Source organism: Littorina saxatilis, linkage group LG10, assembly GCF_037325665.1.
Source record: "Littorina saxatilis isolate snail1 linkage group LG10, US_GU_Lsax_2.0, whole genome shotgun sequence".
NCBI lineage: Eukaryota > Metazoa > Mollusca > Gastropoda > Littorinimorpha > Littorinidae > Littorina > Littorina saxatilis.
This window is the reverse complement of record NC_090254.1, coordinates 37,088,060-37,109,726: the sequence shown is the minus strand read 5'-3', so window position 1 is coordinate 37,109,726 and position 21,667 is coordinate 37,088,060. Positions and strand designations below refer to the sequence as shown.

Genomic DNA, 21,667 nt, shown 5'->3' with positions numbered 1-21,667 from the left:
AATTTGAAAGAGCATAATGACATATTACACAGCACAAATGACTAAATCATGTGGCAGACCACCAATCGAACAAGCAAGCAAACGGAAACGGAGACGAATATTCAAATATCAATTTGAAAGACCGGTATGGGTATGTGTTCTTCCATGTGTTCCTCATAGTGGAAAACTACCATGTTTCCATAACTACAGGTAACTGTGGGTGTGGATTTAAAAAAAATATATTATTATTGTTTTTGTGTGAGTGTGTGTGTTTTACTATTCACAATCAATTAATTCATATCTGACACCCTCACATTACGTTTACACAAGTAACATATACATAATACTGAATACACATTACACATTGTTCATAATCGGGCGTTGATGATTTCAGATAAGTGCCCACGATCATGGAAGTTACTCGGAGAGTCGTGTTACAAGTACATCAGCATTGCCGCCACCTGGCAAAATGCACAGGTAAGATCTGCCCCCCCCCCCCCCCCCGCTTCGCCCCGAAGTCACCAAAACACTACACCCTTCACCCCAATCTATCCCTGTTCTATTCATTGCCACTCTGAGTCGGTCTTTCGATCAATCATTACACCGACAGCATCTTGCATGCGAAATTCATCGACAATTTTGAGATAAGTTCATTATTTGTACCAGAAGTGTTTGTCCGATTGTCTACTTAAAAGACCACTGTGTCGACGTGCTGTAAATGTAACGTTTTGCTTTGTCAATAATCAAACGTTCCAATAACCTACAACTCTTGTGTTTTTAAAACTCTGAATGTTGGAACGTTAGCACTATACCTGTTTTGGAATTTCTGACTCTGCAGGTAGAGTGCGAAACCATGGGGGCTGGGCTGGTGGAGATCGACTCCCAGGCAGAGAACTCCTTTGTCTTCACCATGGTGACTGCTGCAGGAGGTCAGGTTGATAATACACTCTTTGCATTACACACGTACAATTAGACAAAGAAAGAGGACAGGCAGAGAGAGAGATACACACACATGCACATAAGAACACACACACGCGCGCGCTCGCACAGACATAAACATGCATAAACACACACACACACACACACACACAAACACACACAGACTCCACAAGAACTTTTAAATGTTAATAGGTTTAATTTCAAGAACACTTGTAATACATGTTTGTCCTTGGCTTATTGATAATTTCCTAGTGGTATGTCTTTTTTCAGGGGTAGGGGTGATGTTTTCTTTATAATTATGTGTGTGTGTGTGTGTGTGTGTGTGTGTCTGTGTGTGTCTGTGTGTGTGTGTGTGTTTGTTTGTTTGTTGGTTGGTTCGCTTTTGCGTTTGTTTTTGCGTTTGTATGTCGATTGGTTGGTTTGTTGGTTGGTCTCTTCTTTTGTTTTTTAAGTTTCTTCTGGCTCCCTTTTCACACGGGGTCAAACGTATTAATTTCATCCAACTTTCGAGAGTTTTCATGCGTTTCCCTATGTTCCTTTTTACTGCGGCTGCGCAGAACTTATCATCTCAGTGTGATCATTACTAGGTCAGTTTGACTGCGGCTGCGAACAAGTCATTTACTTACAAGACAAGACACTGGGTTAGATCAGTTCACCAGAATGACAGAGACAAAGAAGGGAAATCCGATTATTTTATTATAATTGCAAAACCATCCCCACTAGAATACCTAAACCACTGTAATATAACACACGCCCTCATCAAATCAAATCAAATCAAAGTCACTTTATTATTTAAAAATGAGAAATTACAGCGGTGATGCATGTACATTAAGACAAAGGAAACACTACAACGTTACAGTGGAACCTCTCTTTTAAGACCTTAAAACAATCTGAGAAAATCAGGTCTTAAAACGGAGGAGTCTTAAAATGGAGGGAGTCTTAAAACGGAGGGAGTCTTAAAATGGAGGAGTCTTAAAACGGAGGGAGTCTTAAAATGGAGGAGTCTTAAAATGGAGGGAGTCTTAAAACGGAGGGAGTCTTAAAATGGAGGGAGTCTTAAAACGGAGGGAGTCTTAAAACGGAGGGAGTCTTAAAATGGAGGAGTCTTAAAATGGAGGGAGTCTTAAAATGGAGGAGTCTTAAAATGGAGGGAGTCTTAAAACGGAGGGAGTCTTAAAACGGAGGGAGTCTTAAAATGGAGGGAGTCTTAAAACGGAGGGAGTCTTAAAATGGAGGAGTCTTAAAATGGAGGGAGTCTTAAAATGGAGGTAAATGTATAAAGCTTCAAAAGAAAAGTTAAAAAAAGCGTGGTCTAAAAATGGAGGATGTCTTAGATTGGGGAGTCTTAAAAGGGGGGCTCCATTGTATTAACATTAAAATACGTGTACTAACCACGGGAGCTTGTATCAAAGCGCCGATCGATTATTTTGAACTCTTTCGTCCTTACTTGTACTGAATAGTAGTAGTAAGGATACAGTAAGGAAGGATGAAGGAGTAAATAATAATCGACCGGCGCTTTGATACAAGCTCCTGTGGTGCTAACTAATACCTTTTATAAATATGTGACGTCAGCCGAGTACGCGTGGCTGGGACTCAGTGACGTAGGAACGGAGGGACTCTTCCTACTCCCCTCCGGTCAGCCTCCTACCTTCACCAAGTGGCAGCCAGGGGAACCCAACGACTACGGGGGAAGGGAGGACTGCGTAATGTTCCGGCCGGGCAAACCGAAGTCTGCTGACGGCTGGAACGACGCTTCATGCGACAAACAGTTTCCCTTTGTTTGTGAACAACACGTTTTGTTCTGAGAGGTTTCGAACGACGCTCCGTGCGACAGTGGTAAACCCTTTGTTTGTGAACACGGTCTGTTCTGTTCATATAAACAAATGAAAATAAACCAGGGAATCATATAAACAAATGAAAATAAACCAGTGAATCATATAAACAAATGAAAATAAACCAGTTTGTTTGTTTGTTCGTTCATGGGCTGTGTAACTGCTTCTGATCCGCTGGTGTTGTTGTATGGAAGCCTCATTGTTTGGTGTATGCTGGTAACGTTCACACTCTCACCGACTCATTGTTTGGTGTATGCTGGTAACGTTCACACTCTCATCGACACACAGACTCATTGTTTGGTGTATGCTGGTAACGTTCACACTCTCACCGACACACAGACTCATTGTTTGGTGTATGCTGGTAACGTTCACACTCTCACCGACACACAGACTCATTGTTTGGTGTATGCTGGTAACAACCACACTCTCACCGACACACAGACTCATTGTTTTGTGTATGCTGGTAAACGTTCACACTCTCACCGACACACAGACTCATTGTTTGGTGTATGCTGGTAACGTTCACACTCTCACCGACACACAGACTCATTGTTTGGTGTATGCTGGTAACGTTCACACTCTCACCGACACACAGACTCATTGTTGGTCTAGTTCCTTTTAATTTGGTGACGGTAGAGAGAGAGGTGAAAACTGGGCAAAACAAAAAACCACATAAGCCCTACAGAATTTCAACTATTAACTTCAACACATATTTAACACACATATTTCTTGCTTATAAACTGAAGAGAAAAAAGGGTAGAGCGAATGAAAAGGGAAAAGAAGAGAGAGAAACATGAAAGAGACACAGAGAATGAGAAAGAAGGCGAGAAAGAGCGGAGATGGAGAGAAGTAGAAGTAAACAAGGAAACAAAGGAAGGAAGAGAGAGAGAGAGAGAGAGAGAGAGAGAGAGAGAGAGAGAGAGAGAGAGAGAGAGAGAGAGAGAGAGAGAGAGAGAGAGAGATTGGATTGGATTGGATTGTTTAATTGTGTAACCAGTGATTTGGTTTTTACAATGGTAAAAAAAAGAGAAAATGTACAAAATCAGCATTTCACGTAATTGAATCAAATGTATATACATGGTGTTAAATATTTTTGGCAGTTGCTTGCTAATATAGTCACCTCACAATATAGATATATACATCGTAGCAAACAGTGTATCAACCATGAAAACTTTCTGGTAACGGTAATACCGAGGGGTACATTTTCCATGTCACGAATCAAACATCAAGTCTCTTCTGCCTCGCTTTCCAAGCCAGGAATAGATATTTAGCAAAACTTACGGCTTTTGTTTCGTCGCTACCTTTCAACAGTTCACACAGTTGGAGTTCGCATGGAGAGTCAACCGGTATGCCAATATATCTGGTTCTAATAGCCTGATACACTGGGCACACAAAGACAACATGCATTTCATCCTCAGTTTTATTTGTACAAAAAGGGCATAGCCGGCTTGCTTCCGAATGCGAAAAACGTTGCCTGTGTGCACTGAATGGAGAGACGCCAAGTCTGAACCTGCTGAGAGCTATGGCATTCCGTTTGTCAAATAATTATTTGGATACTTTTTCATGTTTTTTTCACCAGTTTTAGCTAAATAATCATTATTTAGAAACTCATGTGCTAAATAAGTAATTGTTTATAAACAATGTAAAACAATTCTAAATAATTTTTTGTTTACGTAAACAATTCATTATTTACCTAAACAATTCATTGTTTACGTAAATAATTCATTGTTTACGTAAATAATGATTTATTTACGTAAACAATATATTATTTAGACTTATATTACATTGTTTATAAAGAATCAGCAATGTTGCTAAATAAATCATTATTTACGTAAACAATGAATTATTTACGTAAACAATGAATTGTTTAGCCAACACATTTTCCATTATTTAGGGGTTTCTAGGATTCGCTTCTGAACTAAGTTTTATGTCTTTCAGTGATTACTATAATTGAATACAAGGTCTCTCCACACACTCTTATCTTAAAATAGCTGTTGTTTGGATATTATTTTATTTATTTTACAAGCCGAGTACGAAAATAACTGATCTCATACACAGTCAACGGTCAAGGTTGATACGATATTGGCTTGGTTTTGGCTAATAAGACGTTGTGTGACCGTCATGCATAGGGGGCGCATGCGAGGAGCATGGCGACGCTGTGTCGTGGAATAAACCAGAGTCAAGAGAAACTCCAATACCGTCTTTGTTGACATTATCCCGTGTGAGAGGTTTGTTACAGACATGCACTAACGTTACATGGTGTCAGCTTCTTCATTAGTGTGTAAAACTGTATTCAAACTTGCGAAATATGGTAGAAAACGCCGAGCAAGCTCAAAGGGAGCTTACTCGTGATAAACGGTTTTCGGGAGCGGGACTGAAACCGCCGGGGAGTTTAGATTTCCACACGGCGAAAGACAATTTGGAGTCCCAGTGGAAGAAGTGGAAAAGGCAGTGGGTGAACTATTCGATTGCGTCACGGTTGAGTGAAGAAAAGTCCGAGTTTCAAACGGCAGTGTTTCTCACTGTCGCAGGTGAGGATGCGGCAGAGTTGGTAGAGACATGGAAGTTTGACGATCCCACGCACAGGCATAACATTGAGAAAGTGTTGGAGAAGTTTGAGCAGTTCTGTGTAGTGCAGACGAATGAGACCTATGAGACTTACAAATTTAACCAGAGAGCTCAAAAGGAAGATGAGAGTGTCAACACGTATGTGACTGTGCTTCGTACTTTGGCAAAGAATTGTCGTTTTGGGCAGATGGAGGACCGTCTCATCAGGGACAGACTGGTGGCAGGCATCTGCTGTGATGAAATCAGAAGGAAACTTCTGGAGGAGAAGGATCTTGACCTGCAGAAGGCCATTGACATTGTGCGTTTGTATGATATCACATCAACACGAGCCAAGGACATGTCATCCACTGGGGAGGAAGTTCATAAAGTGTGTGATTTTTCAGGAAGAAAAGGTGTGACGACCAGAAAGGCACCAAAGGCAGGTGCAACACAGGTGGACTGTAAGTTTTGTGGGCGCAAGCATGCGCAGGTGAAAGAACAATGCCCGGCGTACAAGAAGACCTGTCGACGGTGTGGGGGTCCGAACCATTTTGCGACTGTCTGTTTGAAGACAGAAAAGAAACAAATGAACACTTGTCAATGTCATGATTGTGATGATGTGTTGTGTGATGATGATGATGATAATGTTGACCTTGATGTGTTGCATGTGGGTGGAAGTGAGAATGCAGTGCATGCCAAAATGATGATCAACAAGGTTGAAGTTTCATTCCAGCTCGACAGTGGTGCAAGCACAAACTGCATGTCAACAAGCACATACACTAAGGTCACAGGGGACAAAACACTCAAGTCGCTTGACAGGTCAAACAAAAAGCTGCGCATGTATGATGAGCGGGAGGTAAGGCCACTGGGGGAAAAGATCATGAAGGTAACAAATCCCAAAAACAAACAAGTGTACAAGGTCAGATTCCAAGTAGTGCAAGGGGAATCCAAACCAATTTTGGGATTCAGAGCAGTGCAGGCAATGGAGCTGATTAAAGTGGTCACAGAAAACATTGCAGTGGTTGATCAGTCAGTTTTGGGGCAGTTTGATGACGTTTTTGAAGGGGAGCTAGGTGATCTTCAGGGTGTGTTACACATACAGACAGACAGCACAGTTCCACCTGTCAAACTACCATGCAGAAAATGGCCACTCGCAATTCGCGACAAAGTCAAAAAAGAGCTGGACAGGCTGCAAGCACTAGGGGTCATAACACCAGTACACAGTCCAACAGACTGGGTTAGTAGCGTTGTTGTTACCATGAAACCCAATGGGTCAGTACGTCTCTGCCTTGACCCAAAACCATTGAACAAAGCGCTCAAACGCAATGACTACCCCATGAAAACGATAGACGACGTACTTGGTGAGCTTCAGGGTGCGCGTTATTTCAGTCATTTTGACGCACGGAATGGGTTTTGGCATGTTCACCTGGATGAAGAGAGCAGTTTGCTCACTACGTTTGAGACACCTGAAGGAAAATTTCGTTGGCTGCGCATGCCTTTCGGAATTTCAGTGGCGCCAGAAGAATTCCAACGTCGAATGGACGAGGCAGTTCAGGGTTTGCCCGGAGTTTTTGCCGTACATGATGACATCATTGTCTGGGGCAAGGGTGATACAGATGAAGAGGCCTCAGTTGATCATGATCGAAACGTCCAAAGTCTGTTGCAGCGTTGTCGTGAGAAGAACGTCAAGCTGAACAAGCAGAAGGTTGAATTGAAGAAGACAGAGATATCGTACCTGGGTCACGTGATCTCGAAAGAGGGGTTGAAAGTTGATCCGAAGAAAGTTGATGCAATCAACTCATTTCGACAACCCGAGGACAAGGCTGATGTTCAGCGTCTGTTGGGTATGGTTGGCTATCTGCAAAAGTTTGCGCCGCAGTTGTCTGAGAAAGCCGCGCCATTGCGAGAACTAGTCAAAAAGAACGTCCTGTTCAGATGGAATGAGGACCACACCAAAGCACTTGACGAGATCAAAGCAATGCTGTCTGAACCACCAGTTCTCAGATATTTCAGTTCTGAGGGGAAGACGACTCTTCAGTGTGATGCTTCAGAGTTTGGTCTTGGTACTTGCCTGATGACCGATGGTCAACCGGTACATTTTGCGTCACGAGCGTTGACTGAAACAGAACGACACTATGCGCAGATTGAAAAGGAGATGTTGGCGATAGTGTTTGGTTTGGAGCGTTTCGAACGCTATTGTTTTGGACGACAGGTGGAGGTCGAGTCAGACCACAAACCATTGATTCCGATACACCAGAAAAGTCTGCTGAGCGCGCCGAAGCGGCTGCAACGCATGCTGATGAGAACTCAAAGGTTTGACTACACGGTAGTCTACAAGAAGGGCTCAGAGATGTGGTTAGCTGATGCTCTCAGTAGGGCGGTTCACAAGTCCAGTGGGGGCAAAGGCAAGGTGGAAAAGGAGGCAATTTTTCAAACAGACCTTGAAAAAGAGGTGGAAGACATTCAGATGGCTTCATACATTTCAGTGTGTGAGTCAACATTGCAGGAACTTCAGAAGATGACAACAGAAGATGAAAATCTGTGTCATCTCAAGAGAGTGATACAAGGGGGATGGCCAGAGGACAAAAGGAGTGTTCCATTGAGGCTACAGGTGTATTTTCCCTTCCGAGAGGAGTTGTCAGTTCAGAACGGCCTCGTATTCAAAGCTGAAAGGATTGTTGTTCCTGAGGGCATGAAGCAGAGAATCATGCAGTTGCTTCATAAGAGTCATACAGGCCTACAAGGTTGTTTGAGGAGAGCTCGAGAGGTGGTGTATTGGGTCAACATGGCGAAGGACATGGAACGGTTTCTCTCACAGTGTGAACCGTGTCAAACGTTCCAAAAGGCGCAGCCCAAGGAACCAAGCATCAGTCATCCCATTCCAGAACGCCCATGGCAATATGTGGCTACTGATCTCATGGAATGCAGGGGGAATGACTATCTTGTGGTAGTAGACTACTACTCTGACTTCTTTGAAGTTGATCGTCTTGACAAGAAGACGGGCAAGGAGGTGATTTACAAGCTGAAAGCACACTTTGCCAGGCATGGCATACCAGAGCGGCTTGTTTCTGACAATGGACCGCCTTTCCAGGGTTCAGAGTTCAGGACATTTGCTAATCAGTGGGGATTTGAACATGTCACGAGTTCTCCAGGTTACCCACAGTCAAACGGTAAAGCTGAAAACACTGTCAAAACAGTCAAAGATCTCATGAAAAAGTGTGCTGAAGATCAGTCAGATGCATACTTAGCACTGCTGGAACTTAGAAACATACCATCAGAGAAAGTGCAAACATCTCCATCACAGAGACTATTTGGCCGCAGAACGAGAACGCTGTTGCCGACAGCTAAAACACTGCTGAAGCCAAAAACATGCACAGGGGTGAAACAAAAACTAGAACAGAAAAAGTTCACACAACAACAGTACTACAACAGAAGCTCCACAGAGCTGAGTGATCTAAAGCCAGGCCAGGAAGTTAGGTTCAAAGCTCCAAGAACAAATCGGTGGATAAAAGCAACAGTAGACAGTCAAGTTGATGTCAGATCATACAAAATCAGGACGGCTGATGGCAAAGAATACAGGAGAAACAGAAAAGATCTGAGACAGGCATCACACAAGTTCACAGTACATGTACAACCAAGATGTGTACACACTGATGCTGAATACAGCACAATGGACAGAGACCAAATGGACAGACAATCACAATCTCTGTGCAACAGACATAGACAGTACAGAGAGCAGGAAAAACAAACAGGAAAAACACATGAGTTCAACATTCCTGAAGAAAATACAGACACTCAGGTGCCAACCCATGATATAAACACAAGAGTAGACACTCGGAATACAGAAACTCATGTTCAGTCTCCGAAGAAGTCCACATGTATCAAACTTAATATACAGGACAAAGCAGCCACATGTACAAAGACACAAACACCACAGACTGACTGTGCAGCCACCCAAACATGCACATCCAGAGGTAGGGTGATCAAGAAACCAAGCTACCTGCAAGAGTACACCACTTAAAACAGACAAACCATCATCGAGTTTAAGTTTTTATGTTTGAATGTTACTTATTGAAGGATGTATGAAGTAGAAAAAGGATTGAGTGTGAGAATTGTGTTAGTTGAACAATTAAAACAGGAAGTATTTAAGTTAAGCACAGGGAGGTGAACTTTGCTTGTTACATTCTGAAACTTGAACAATTGAAGAGATGGAGGGGGTTGTGCCTCTGTGAAGAGACAATGAAGGACAATCGGCACCGAAAGTCTGAATGTAATCAAATGGAGTAAATGTTTATTTCGTAACTGTTCATACTTAAGTAAGAGGTGGATGCCTACTGTTTTAGTCATTTCTTATTCAATTCAGTGTTCAATGTTCTTTCATTTTGTTTATTCCGACAAATTCGTTGTTTAAGGAAAGGGAGATGATACGATATTGGCTTGGTTTTGGCTAATAAGACGTTGTGTGACCGTCATGCATAGGGGGCGCATGCGAGGAGCATGGCGACGCTGTGTCGTGGAATAAACCAGAGTCAAGAGAAACTCCAATACCGTCTTTGTTGACATTATCCCGTGTGAGAGGTTTGTTACAGACATGCACTAACGTTACAAAGGTCAATTAAGGTGTTTCCCTGCCGGGAGTGTTTAGTGTTTGCATTTTCTTGCTTGAAGTTGTTGAAACACAGTTTTTTCCCCCTTATGTTCTCTGTTCTGTTTATGTCCCAACAACATGCCTGTCTTTCCATTTCTCTTCCTTTCATCGTTTCATTTCAAAGAGAAAAGTAAAAACAGCTGTGAACCGTTGAAAAACGGGAAACAATGCCTCCGACGCGTTCCGAGAAGACTCTGGAGTGACTTCCCTTGCCTCATGCACAGGCCTCATGCAAAACATTGCGATCTTGCGAGAAGCGAAAATATTCTGAGCGATTGTTACCAGAGGAGAGGCGGCGATACCACCAGAAGATTTTGGAGATTGACGGGAATGATCCGTATGACATTCTCAACCAGGTGCTGGTCAGCAAATCCGGACGATCTGCCAGAGCTGAGTTACATCAACATCGTAAATTATTTTGTGCTTGGCAAGAGTGCATACAGATACACATGTGAGCAGCTGAAAAGCTTACAACAGTTTTGATTCCTGACTTTTTGTCTCTGGCTGGGTGAGGGATGTCAAGTGCTACAGCCCAGAACTCTGTCATTTCTGCAAAGGTAAGAATGTGCTTTCAGTTTATAATGAATGAACGTGATGCAAGGATGTACATAGTTTTATTCCAGTGCCATTAACAAATTCTAGTCTTTCTTCATGCACTTATATGTATAGTAACGCAGACTCTCTATTGAACAAAAGAAACGAACTGAAAGCCCTCGTGGAGCTGCATAAGCCAAGTGTGATAGGTGTAGTCGAGATTAAACCCAAAAACTCAAGGTACGATGTGGAACAATGTGAAATTGCGCTTGAGGGTTATGAATTATTTCATAACCTGGGGGAATCGGGACGGGGTGTTGCTCTGTATGTTGATAGCGACTTAAAACCTATGCAGTGTGACTTGTCGGTAACTTCAGACTTTAAGGAATGTGTTTTTGCTGAGTGTCGGCTTGAGGGAAATGACTCTTTGCTGATAGGTGTTGTTTACCGAAGCCCAAATAGTTTACAAGAGAACAATGACAATCTCAATGACCTGATGACAATCATCTCCGGAACAAAACACTCTCATAAGCTAGTCTTAGGGGACTTCAACTTTCCAGAGATTAACTGGAACAAGGAGGAATGTGCCGGTAGTGAGAACCATCAGGCAACCATCCAGCAACCAAATTCTACAAGGCAACTAAAGACGCATTTCTCTTCCAACAACAGAGTGAACCCACAAGATTTCGTGATGGTCAAAGATCTAGCCTCATTGACTTAGTGCTTACAAACCGTGAAGAAATGGTCAGGGAAATCAACACTTCAGCCAGTCTAGGGAAAAGTGACCATGCGACACTGATGGTTACCTTTACATGTGCTTATCAAAGTAATGAAACTAAGCGCACCCGGTTAGACTATAAGAAAGCAAACTTTCATGACATGAATAAAATGTTGAGTGAAGTGGACTGGGACAGAGAACTTGAAAACAAATCAGTAAATGAATCATGGATCATTATCAAAGACAGGATTGACAGGGCAGTCACCAAGTATGTTCCAACCAGAAAAGTATCGGGGAAGAAAAGAAAAAAATGGATGGATGCTAAGGCACTTGAGGCTGTGCGTAAGAAAATAGACTATTCAGGGAATCCAAAGTAAAGGAGGGGGATGACAAGACACCTAGCAAAATTGAAAAGGCAGAAGCAGAAATGAAGAAAGCTGCATACAAGAGAGCTAACAACCAAGCAAGGTGGGCATGCCGAAAGGCAGCCAAAAATCTAGAGACAGAAATAGCGGCTAGCTCAAAGCAAAACCCCAAAGCCTTCTGGTCTTACGTGAAATCCAAAACAAAATGTCGGACTGGAGTGGCAGATCTTAAGAAAACTAATGGTGACAAAACTTCTTCAGACAAAGAAAAGGCGGACGTGCTGAATGAGTTCTTTCAGAGTGTATTTACCCAAGAAGCAACAGACAATATTCCACCTCCCCCCCACTATGTCTTTGGTAGTGAAGTCCACAACTTTGAGATCACAGTAGCAAAGGTCAAGAAACTGCTCTCTGGTTTGAAGACAGATAAGGCACAAGGCCCGGATGGTATCAACCCATGTGTCTTGGCTAAAACAGCTGAGTCTTTAGCATATCCGGTTGCAAGACTATTCAGACTGTCGTTGGAGAACAGTGAGATTCCAGAAGACTGGCGACAAGCTTATGTGACACCGATTTTCAAGAAAGGTAGTCGAACAGAGCCTAGTAACTATCGTCCGGTCAGCTTGACATGCATCTTATGCAAAGCTATGGAAACCCTTGTCAGAGAGGCAGTAAATGATCACCTGAGGTCAAACAATCTCATTTGTGAGAATCAGCATGGGTTTGTGCAAGGGAGGTCATGTGTGACCCATCTTCTTGAGGCATTGGATGATTGGACAAAGATTCTAGATGAAGGAGGCAGTGTTGACATAGTTTACATGGACTTCATGAAGGCATTCGACACTGTTCCACATGCAAGGCTGATCGCGAAGGTTGAAGCGCATGGAATTCATGGTAACGTCCTTAACTGGATACGCAACTTTCTAGCGGACAGGCATCAGCAAGTGATTGTGAACGGTACACACTCAGACAAAGCGCCAGTCACCAGTGGAATCCCCCAGGGAAGTGTATTGGGCCCTCTGCTCTTCACCCTGTACATAAACGACTTGCCTAGCCAAGTCACCAGCTCTGTGAAGTTGTTTGCTGACGACACCAAGCTATATACACGTACTGACGTGCCCTCAGGACCTGTTGTCATGCAGGAAGATCTGGACAAGCTACAAGAGTGGTCTGACAACTGGCTCCTCAAGTTCCACCCAAAGAAGTGTAGTGTCCTTAAGCTAGGCAAACAACACACAGAGACCAGCTATCACATGAAAGGGAGATCCGAAAGTGGTGAGGAGGTTAGCATCACTCTAGAAGAAAGCGAAACGGAGAAAGACCTTGGTGTACTTGTAGACAATCGCCTGAGTTTCAAGGGACATGTTGCACAAGCAACTGCGAAGGCAAACAAAACCTTAGGCATCATCAGGAGATCGTTTGAGCATCTGGATAGGGAGGTGTTTGTACAACTCTACAAGAGTCTTGTCAGGCCAATCCTTGAATATGGGCATTCAGTATGGCAACCACAGCAGAAACTGCTGTGCAAGGAAATAGAGGACGTACAGAGAAGGGCTACCAAACTGATATCGGCTCTCAGTGAGAAAACTTACCCAGAACGACTTGCTGTACTCAAACTACCGAGTCTCGAACACAGGCGTCTCCGAGGTGACATGATCGACCTCTACAAGTATATGCATGGGATCTACGACACAGGCAACCCGAATTTCCAGCTGGCCGAAACCAAAGACACTAGGGGAAACAGCCTCAAGTTGTACAAACCATTTTGTAGGCTGAACGTTCGGAGCTGCTTCTTCGCAGAAAGGGTGATTCCTCACTGGAACAGTCTGCCAGAAACAGTTGTGACAGCACCATCAGTGAACAGTTTCAAAGGAAGGCTGGACAATTTCTGGGCAGACAGACCAGAGAAATTCTCGCCAACGTGCTACCAATAACCGCCCGCGCATGCCACCAACAAAAGTGTTATTGGAGTACTATTCGACAGGATCGATGAACAGGCCTAAGGCCTTAAACATCGCAAGTTCAAGTTCAAGTTCAAGTTCAAGTGAGTGTTCTCTGTCTTGTGTTGCTGATATCACAAGTTGCAGTTCAGGATATTGTGTTGAGGCTTTGTCTTTGATATAGAGACAATGACAAAAGGTGACGTTTTCATGTCAGTATGTCCCAAATGACATCACCAGTACATTTTTCATTCTATCTAATCTGTTTTCGTTCTATTTTTTCTAATAACATGCGTTAACAATTGATTGCCAACTGGAATGGAAGAGCACAAAAAGTGTAACTTGATATGTAGTTTCTCTAGAGGGAAAAACATCTTCCACTTTCATGTCAGTGTGTCCCATGCAACATACATTTGCCAAACAGCTATGTGTAAGTAGATTATTTGTTAGTGGTATAGAAAATACTGATCAACAATCAAAGTCAGTTTTCACATTCATTTTCTACCTATTTCTTATTTGTTTATTCTTTTGGCAATGGTGAAATGTCAGCAATCGTGTGTCATTCGGGACAGTAGACATGACACCTGACCTTTTGTCACTGTCTCTATATTCTTCGCTTCAGTTTGTATTCTGGACTACGACAAAAGCTGTAGATAGTCTTGAATATATTTATATTTTGAAATAGCTTGCAAAATATTATATAAATTTATAATGAGCTTCATGTTCATATTCAGTTAAAAATCTGTTGTTTACTTTTCATTGTTAAGGTTATTGTAAAGCACGTTATGTGCGTCTTAGAGTTATATTCATTCGATTGACCTAGCTGAATGCTGATTTGTGCGACCTTCAATTTATTTTTCAGATTCTTCATTCACAACGCCTTAATGAACCAGCACTTTCTCCTTGGATCATCGCCACTTCTGATGGCAACATACTGGCAGCACACTGTACCGGCATGGCCGGAGTTGGAGAAACCGGCATGGCCGGAGTTGGAGAAACCTGCACACACGTCCCTTCACCTTCAAGGAGTCAGCTGTTGAGTGTGCTGTGGCAGACCGCCATTTCTGTTTGGAATCTAACAGTGAGGGGATGCTTTGTCTGCGCAAAGATCACCCATACTTTAGTCAAGTACAGTGCCAGATTGTTATGACCAGTTCCTCCTGCTGCGATTTCATGGTGTGGACTACTGTGGATAAAGTTATTGTCCGAGTATTGCCTGACTGTGATTTTTGGGCAATGTGTGTGGAGAAAGCTTTGAAAGTGTTCAGACTCGCAGTTCTTCCAGAGCTAGTTGGAAACTGGCTGGACAGAGAAGCTGAGCCTCTACAAGCAGTGGATGTGAACCAGGAGCAGCTGCAAACACCAGCCGTGAAACGCAGCAAGAAACAGTGACAATGCCAGACTCGCTTGCTCAGGGGTGTGGGAAAACAAACATCATGTATGACTGTACACATAGAAAGTGGCAGTAGTAAAGTTGTAGAGAGGGAGAGAATACATCGAACGCAGAAGAAGAAGAAGAAGAGAGGGAGAGAAAAGAGAGCATATGTAATGTTTTAAATCACAGTTCACACTCACAGAGAAGTCATCAATTGTTCCATTCTTGTTTCATTTTATTCTTAAAGTAAAATCATGCACAGATGTAGACATACATTTTGTTTAGGATCACCGACCACAATACAAAATCAAGTGCTACAAGTATAAATTATGATGCATACAGGACCTTATTTTGTGATTGTTTTACATCCACTGCTGTGAATAACAAAGAATCATGAGCAGTTTGATTATCAACTTATTCAGCCAGGTATATTGTTCATTCTCCTTGCTCAATGTTTCCAGTGACACGGATTGGCTGCTTGATTTAGGGAACAAATAAGAGTGTGTGGTCCAGCGTAGTTCTGCATCAGTACAGTCAAGTAATACAGTGTTTAAATTGGCAGTGGAACTGAAAGTTAGTTTCTATTATCAACTAGTTCTGTTTTGATGACAACAAAATTGAACACATTTATTTCTGCAAAAAAGCGCACAGGTCTTTGATCATAATGAATAGTTAATGACTCACATACCCACAGTATGTTATTTCAATTTTGAACATTTAGTGAAAGTGTTCTCTTCACTTTGGCTTCATACCTGCAATACTGGTAGTGGTATGTTCAGTGTTTGCTTGCAGTTGCATGTTATTGGTAGTTTAAATGTGTGCTCGCATTTCAAGTGTAGGCCATTTAATTTTTCAATGCTCCTTTACCTTATCTTGTTTCCTGTGTAGAGCTATTTTGAGGTTAATCAGCATAATTCAACCTTTTTCAGTTGTGTCAATACATGTCACATTTATGCAAAATGATTTCAAAGTGTATGTTAAAGTGGTGTGTGTGTGTGTGTGTGTGTGTGTGTGTGTGTGTGTGTGTGTGTGTGTGTGTGTGTGATAGAAAGAGTGAAATCTGCTCTTGAATTGGAAGGAAATAGCAGCAGGTCAGATCATATACACATGTATATTCAAATTCAAGATTCCATCCAGTGAAAACATGATAACAGAAAAACTGTTGCTACTGCTCATGTGAGACACCTGAATCAGATACAATACACCACAGTTTAATTAACACATTCTTTAAACAATGCCTTCATCTTCAAATTCAAGATTCCGTCCAGTGAAAACATAACAGAAAGACTATTGCTACTGCTCATGCTTGACATCAGAATCAGATACAATACACCACAGTTTAATTAACATATTCTCTAGTCTAAACAATGCCTTCAGTTCACGAGGCTGTGTTTATGCAGCGTCACAGCAAGAATCACATGATACCAGTGCAAACATTGACAAGCCCAGATGATACAGTGACTATTTTGTCCAGTGTTACCACTTCTTCCTCTTCCCTTGCAAACAAAAGATCAGTCAGAATATCAGAGTTCAGAATTTTGTACTTTCCACAAAGAATACCGATAACCCGTTCAACATAAATTCTCAGATTAGCTAGTTTGCGTGTTGACTATCTCATAAGCTGTAAGCTGACTCTTCCCTCTTGTAAAGGCAGGGATTTTCACTTGTGCACCTCTCATAGCCACTAGTTCATTAATGTCAAATCCCCTGTCGGCCAAAATCACATCATTTTGTACAATATTGTCTAGATACCCACTATTTGCAGTGATGTGCTTGTCACTTGAAAGCCCACCCCACCCTTTAGAAATAAAAGAATTATGGCCTTGAGGTGTAATTGATATTAGGTATTTAATTGTATTGTTGTGCTTGTAGTTTGACCAGGTGAGTGCACTAGCATCAACACTGGAGGGTCTCTCAATGAATATATTTCAAAACAGTCAATAATGGACACTACTCTGCATCTTGAACACACACGGCCAGTTCATGTACTGTGCAACTGACCTTGCCACGGAACGATCCAAGGGGGGCAATCTCAGTCATCTCAAAGAGGGAAATCCAAACGCAATCCGCTTTGTTCGATTTTACGGGCTTGGACGATAGAGAAAAATAAGAAAAGCAAAAGCTGGAGTCCAGTCTGGACGAAACTGCTATCAAGAACGCAGAATTAATTTCTTCTGAGTTTTTTTTTAGCCGTAAGCGCCATGTTTAACTGCTGTTCACAATGCGGCCGCAGTGAAACCAACAAAGGGGCCTCACTATGGAAGAGTTTCCTGCTCCGATAAACATGGTGCTTACGGCTAAAAAAAAACTCAGAAAAAGCAATTCTGCGTTCTTGATAGCAGTTTCGTCCAGACTGGACTCCAGCTTTTGCTTTTCTTATTTTTCTCTATCGTCCAAGCCCATAAAATCGAACAAAGCGGATTGCGTTTGGATTTCCCTCTTTGAGATGACTGAGATTGCCCCCCTTGGATCGTTCCGTGCCAAGGCCAGTTACACGGTACTGGCCGTGTGTGTTCAAGATGACTACTCTGTTCCATGGATAGGGAAGGAATTGTGGCGGTAGACTTGTCTTTATACTTCGCCTGTCTGTCCAGAAAACAAGTGGCTGCAGTCTGTGGTACATGATATGCACAGTCTCGTGAAAAACTTTGCTGGCAGTTGTTCTTGACACAGAAAAGATGTATGCCAGGTGTTGCAGAGGTGTGTTAAGGCGTATATATGCATGAATGAGAGCTTGAAACTGTGTCAGTGCTCTGCGCGAGTGTGTTGGCAAATGCCATGCAAGAAAATCAAATAATGTAACAAGTGTGAAGAAATTAGAAATCCCAGAAAAATATCGTACAGTATCGTCATTGTCCCTCAAAGAATCAAGTGTCATTTTTTTTCTTGGCAAGTTCGTCTTTAAGTTCCCGAGTTTCTAGCACCAGCCTGTTTAGTTCATCCCGTTGCTGCTTTTCTTCATCTTTAGAAATCCAGGCAAAATTGTCATAGGTTTCAGTCTGGCAGTAAGTACCGCCACAGTCACCTCTCTCGGGAAGAGGAGCAGCCAGTTCTGCTGAATCCGAAGTACCTTCACTTTCGCCATCAACAGCATCCTCTGCTAAATTAGGGTGAGAAGGAGTTGACTCACTCCCCACAAGCTTCTTCCTCTCCTTGAGTCTCTGGTACTGTCCTTGTTGGGCTGTCAGGCTGTGTCCCTGCACCATACCCAAGTTTCAAAGTAGGTGTTTACTTCTCACAGATGGTTGCCCTGCAGAAAAAATCAAAGGCAAATGTATTGTAAATTATGGATTGGGAGTTATTTTAAAAATAAGTCACCCAAACAAAATGAATGAGTAAATCTAGACACAGATCTACCCTTTAAAACTGAACTATAAAGTTGTATCAACAATGACCATTTAGTGTTCAAATAAATTCTGATTATCAAATCCAAGTATTTCACACCTTCTCACAAGTCATGGTTTTGGGCAACCATGATAAGTTGTTATACTGAGAGTAAGTGTAAGACTGACTCACTCAGTCATAGACTGCACTCGGTGCAGGACTGACCGACTGTCTGCACACTACCATCACAACACAGCTTGCATAAAACACAGACTAACCAAGGCAGGTGAACAAAAGCATGAGTACTTACCATTGACAAAATGATCAGAGCACACGTATCTCCTAGCTGTTGATTCAAAGTTGAAATTCTTCAGCTGAAGCTGTGCCAACCATTCTCGCCCGCGTCGTGCAGTCAAATCCCTTGTCTCTTTGCCCTTTCCGTTGACAACAAATGGAACAGAAAAGAATCTTCTGTCCCTATCTCTATCTTGTCTGTTATGGCAATGTTTAACACTACAACTAGAGACCATGTCGATAAATGCGGAAGATTCAGAGTGCAGATTTCGCGTGTTGCCTTCTCGCGAGTTCCGCCCACAGAGATATAGAATAGAGCCACCAAGCGCTGTGCTGGCAGGGGAAACGATTGCAGCTACCGGGCCGCCATTTCGCTGTGCCCATCCCACAGCCTGACCAGTGTACATTTCAGTGGGAATGTGGCACACTGGGCTTCTTATCTCCGTCGGTTGATTAGAATCAGCTGGCATAATGTTATTGAGTAATGAAGAAACTATTCAGAAAATAATAAGATCTGCTAGTGGCGGTACCTGGTGGATGGAAGGGGGAGAATGGTATTTCTTACCGCATACTAAATACGTTACACTGATCGAAAGAGAGAAAAAAAAACGGGCGCACAGTCACACACACGAACGAACGAGCGAACGAACACACACACACACACACACACACACACACACACACACACACACACACACACAACAAACACACACACACACACACACACACACACACACACACACACCTGAGACAAAGACTGTCAGACAGATTGAGACAAAAGGTTATACGAAACCAAGAACATTAATTTTATAACAATTAAAAAATTAATGCAAAACCATTTAGTGTCACAAGAGAAGCCAATCAGACGAAGCAAACATCAAGATGACAAAGTTAAAACAAATTTGTAGATGTTATTCATAAACCTCTCTCTCTCTCTCTCTCTCTCTCTCTCTCTCTCTCTCTCTCTCTCTCTCTCTCTCTCTCTCTCTCCCTCTCTTTCTCTCGCATGATGTCTCTCTCTCTCTCTCTCTCTCCGGCATGATGTCTCTCTCTCTCTCTCTCTCTCTCTCTCTCTCTCTCTCTCTCTCTCTCTCTCTCTCTCTCTCTCTCTCTCTCTCTCTCTCTCTCTCTCGCATGATGTTGAAAAAGTGCAAGCTGCACTATACCCCTTAATTCACATCAATTAACTCGCAATTGACCTCAATGCAATGCATTTTGTGTACATATATGTATAATGTGTTTTCACTTTAGTTATCTGTTAAAATGTAGAATTTTAGTTTTTCTATTTTCTATTTTTTTTATCTTGTATTTTTATTTCATTTTTTGTAGTTAGTCTCTCTTTATTCATCTTTCGGATGAGAAAAACCGAGGTCCCTTCGTGTACACTACATTGGGGTGTGCACGTTAAAGATCCCACGATTGACAAAAGGGTCCAGGAAAGGGCCTGGCAAAATTGTATAGGCATAGATAAAAATGTCCACCAAAATACCCGTGTGACTTGGAATAATAGGCCGTGAAAAGTAGGATATGCGCCGAAATGGCTGCGATCTGCTGGCCGATGTGAATGCGTGATGTATTGTGTAAAAAAAGTCCATCTCACACGGCATAAATAAATCCCTGCGCCTTGAAAATGTGCGCGATATAAATTGCATAAAATAAAAATAAAAAAATAAAAAAATAAAAAAATAAATCCCTGCGCTTAGAACTGTACCCACGGAATACGCGCGATATAAGCCTCATATTGATTGATTGATTGATTGATCTTTAGGGCGAGGGCTGGATGTACAAAAGCAGACTACTGCTTAATCTACTACCCTCGTTAAATAAAGAATTGTCATTGTCATTGTCTCTCTCTCTCTCTCTCTCTCTCTCTGTCTCTGTCTCTCTCTCTCTCTCTCTCTTTCGCCCCCACCCTTCTCCACCTCTCTGTCTCTCTCTGTCTCTCTGTCTCTCTCTCTCTCTCTCTGTCTGTCTGTCTGTCTGTCTGTCTGTCTGTCTGTCTCTCTCTCTCTCTCTCTCTCTCTCTCTCTCTCTCTCTCTCTCTCTCTCTCTGTAAATGAAACAAATCTTTGCCGTAATAGGAAATGCAATAGTGACATCAAAGCTAAATTTGTCAATTTAAGTCAGTATACACGAGTGACACAAAAACGATACAGCCATTTGAGGATGGGGGTGTCTTTAAAAGGGGGTTTCCATTGTAAAAGAAACAGCAACTTGATAAATGATACATTTGTTTTCGAACCAAACAAGTCGGCTGAAATCATGTCAAAGCTAAATTCTTTAAATCCGAGCATTATACACAGAAGAGTACTCAAAAGAAGAAAGTACAGCAAGCTTATTAAAATCAGTGAAACATGTCAGTGTCTGTATCAGTCAAACAAACCTGACATCTTTCAGCCAAAATCTTTAATACATGATTAAGTACAAACACATGAGTGAACTTATTTATGAACGATACATCAATCTCATCATTAAAACATGAGTATTTCAAACGAATCTGAATTGTTGAAGTCGATTGTCCTCCATACAATAAATATACAATATAATTGAAAGTAAAACTAAAGAAAAAGCAGTGCAGGCAAAATGGTCCCACTGAAAACCGACTGAGAGAGAGAAGAGAGAGAGAGAGAGAGAGAGAGAGAGAGAGAGAGAGAGAGAGAGAGAGAGAGAGAGAGGGGGGGGGGAGAGAGAGGGGAAGAGAGAGAGGGGAAGAGAGAGAGAGGATGAAAGAGAGAGAGAGAGAGGAGAGGGAGAGAAAGAGGAGAGAGAGAGGGAGAGAAAGAGAGAGGGAGAGAGAGAAAGAGAGGGTGAGGGAGAGAGAGGGGAAGAGAAAAAGAGAGAATAAGAGAGAGAGAGAGAGAGCCAGAGAGAGAGAGAGAGAGAGAGAGAGGGAGAGAGAGAGAGAGAGAGAGAGAGAGAGAGAGAGAGAGAGAGAGAGATATGTCTTACAAATCTCAACACCCAAAACTGACTAACATCAACACCTCCGAACTCACAAACTCTTCACTGCTTACTGTTGTTGTTGTTTAGAAATCAGTGCGCGCGCGCGCAAGTTTGTATGAATGTGTTCGTGCGTGAGTGTGTGTGTGTGTGTGTGTGTGTGTGTGTGTGTGTGTGTGTGTGTGTGTGTGTATGTGGGTGTATATATGTATGTTTTCACAATTTCTGATGT

General features: G+C 42.3%; 1 protein-coding gene and 1 long non-coding RNA gene across 3 annotated transcripts in view; one reads left to right on the top strand and one right to left on the bottom strand.

The window, feature by feature from the left end:
• Window positions 1-21,667, top strand: part of LOC138978729 (low affinity immunoglobulin epsilon Fc receptor-like) — a 43,636-nt gene that overhangs the window by 4,389 nt on the left and 17,580 nt on the right. The window contains exons 5-7 of one of the 2 annotated variants that reach the window (XM_070351521.1): window positions 374-456; window positions 818-908; window positions 2,491-2,874. In XM_070351521.1, coding sequence (XP_070207622.1) covers window positions 374-456; window positions 818-908; window positions 2,491-2,723 — 407 coding nt within the window. In that variant the 3' untranslated portion in view covers window positions 2,724-2,874. Of the gene's footprint in view, window positions 1-373; window positions 457-817; window positions 909-2,490; window positions 2,875-21,667 lie in introns of those variants that run through there. The other variant, XM_070351522.1, reaches the window with a different exon arrangement.
• Window positions 15,100-18,788, bottom strand: LOC138978728 (uncharacterized). Its single transcript, XR_011459776.1, has 2 exons — window positions 18,512-18,788; window positions 15,100-18,127 (listed from the first exon to the last, which is right to left on the bottom strand). It is a non-coding gene; the product is annotated as an uncharacterized lncRNA (long non-coding RNA).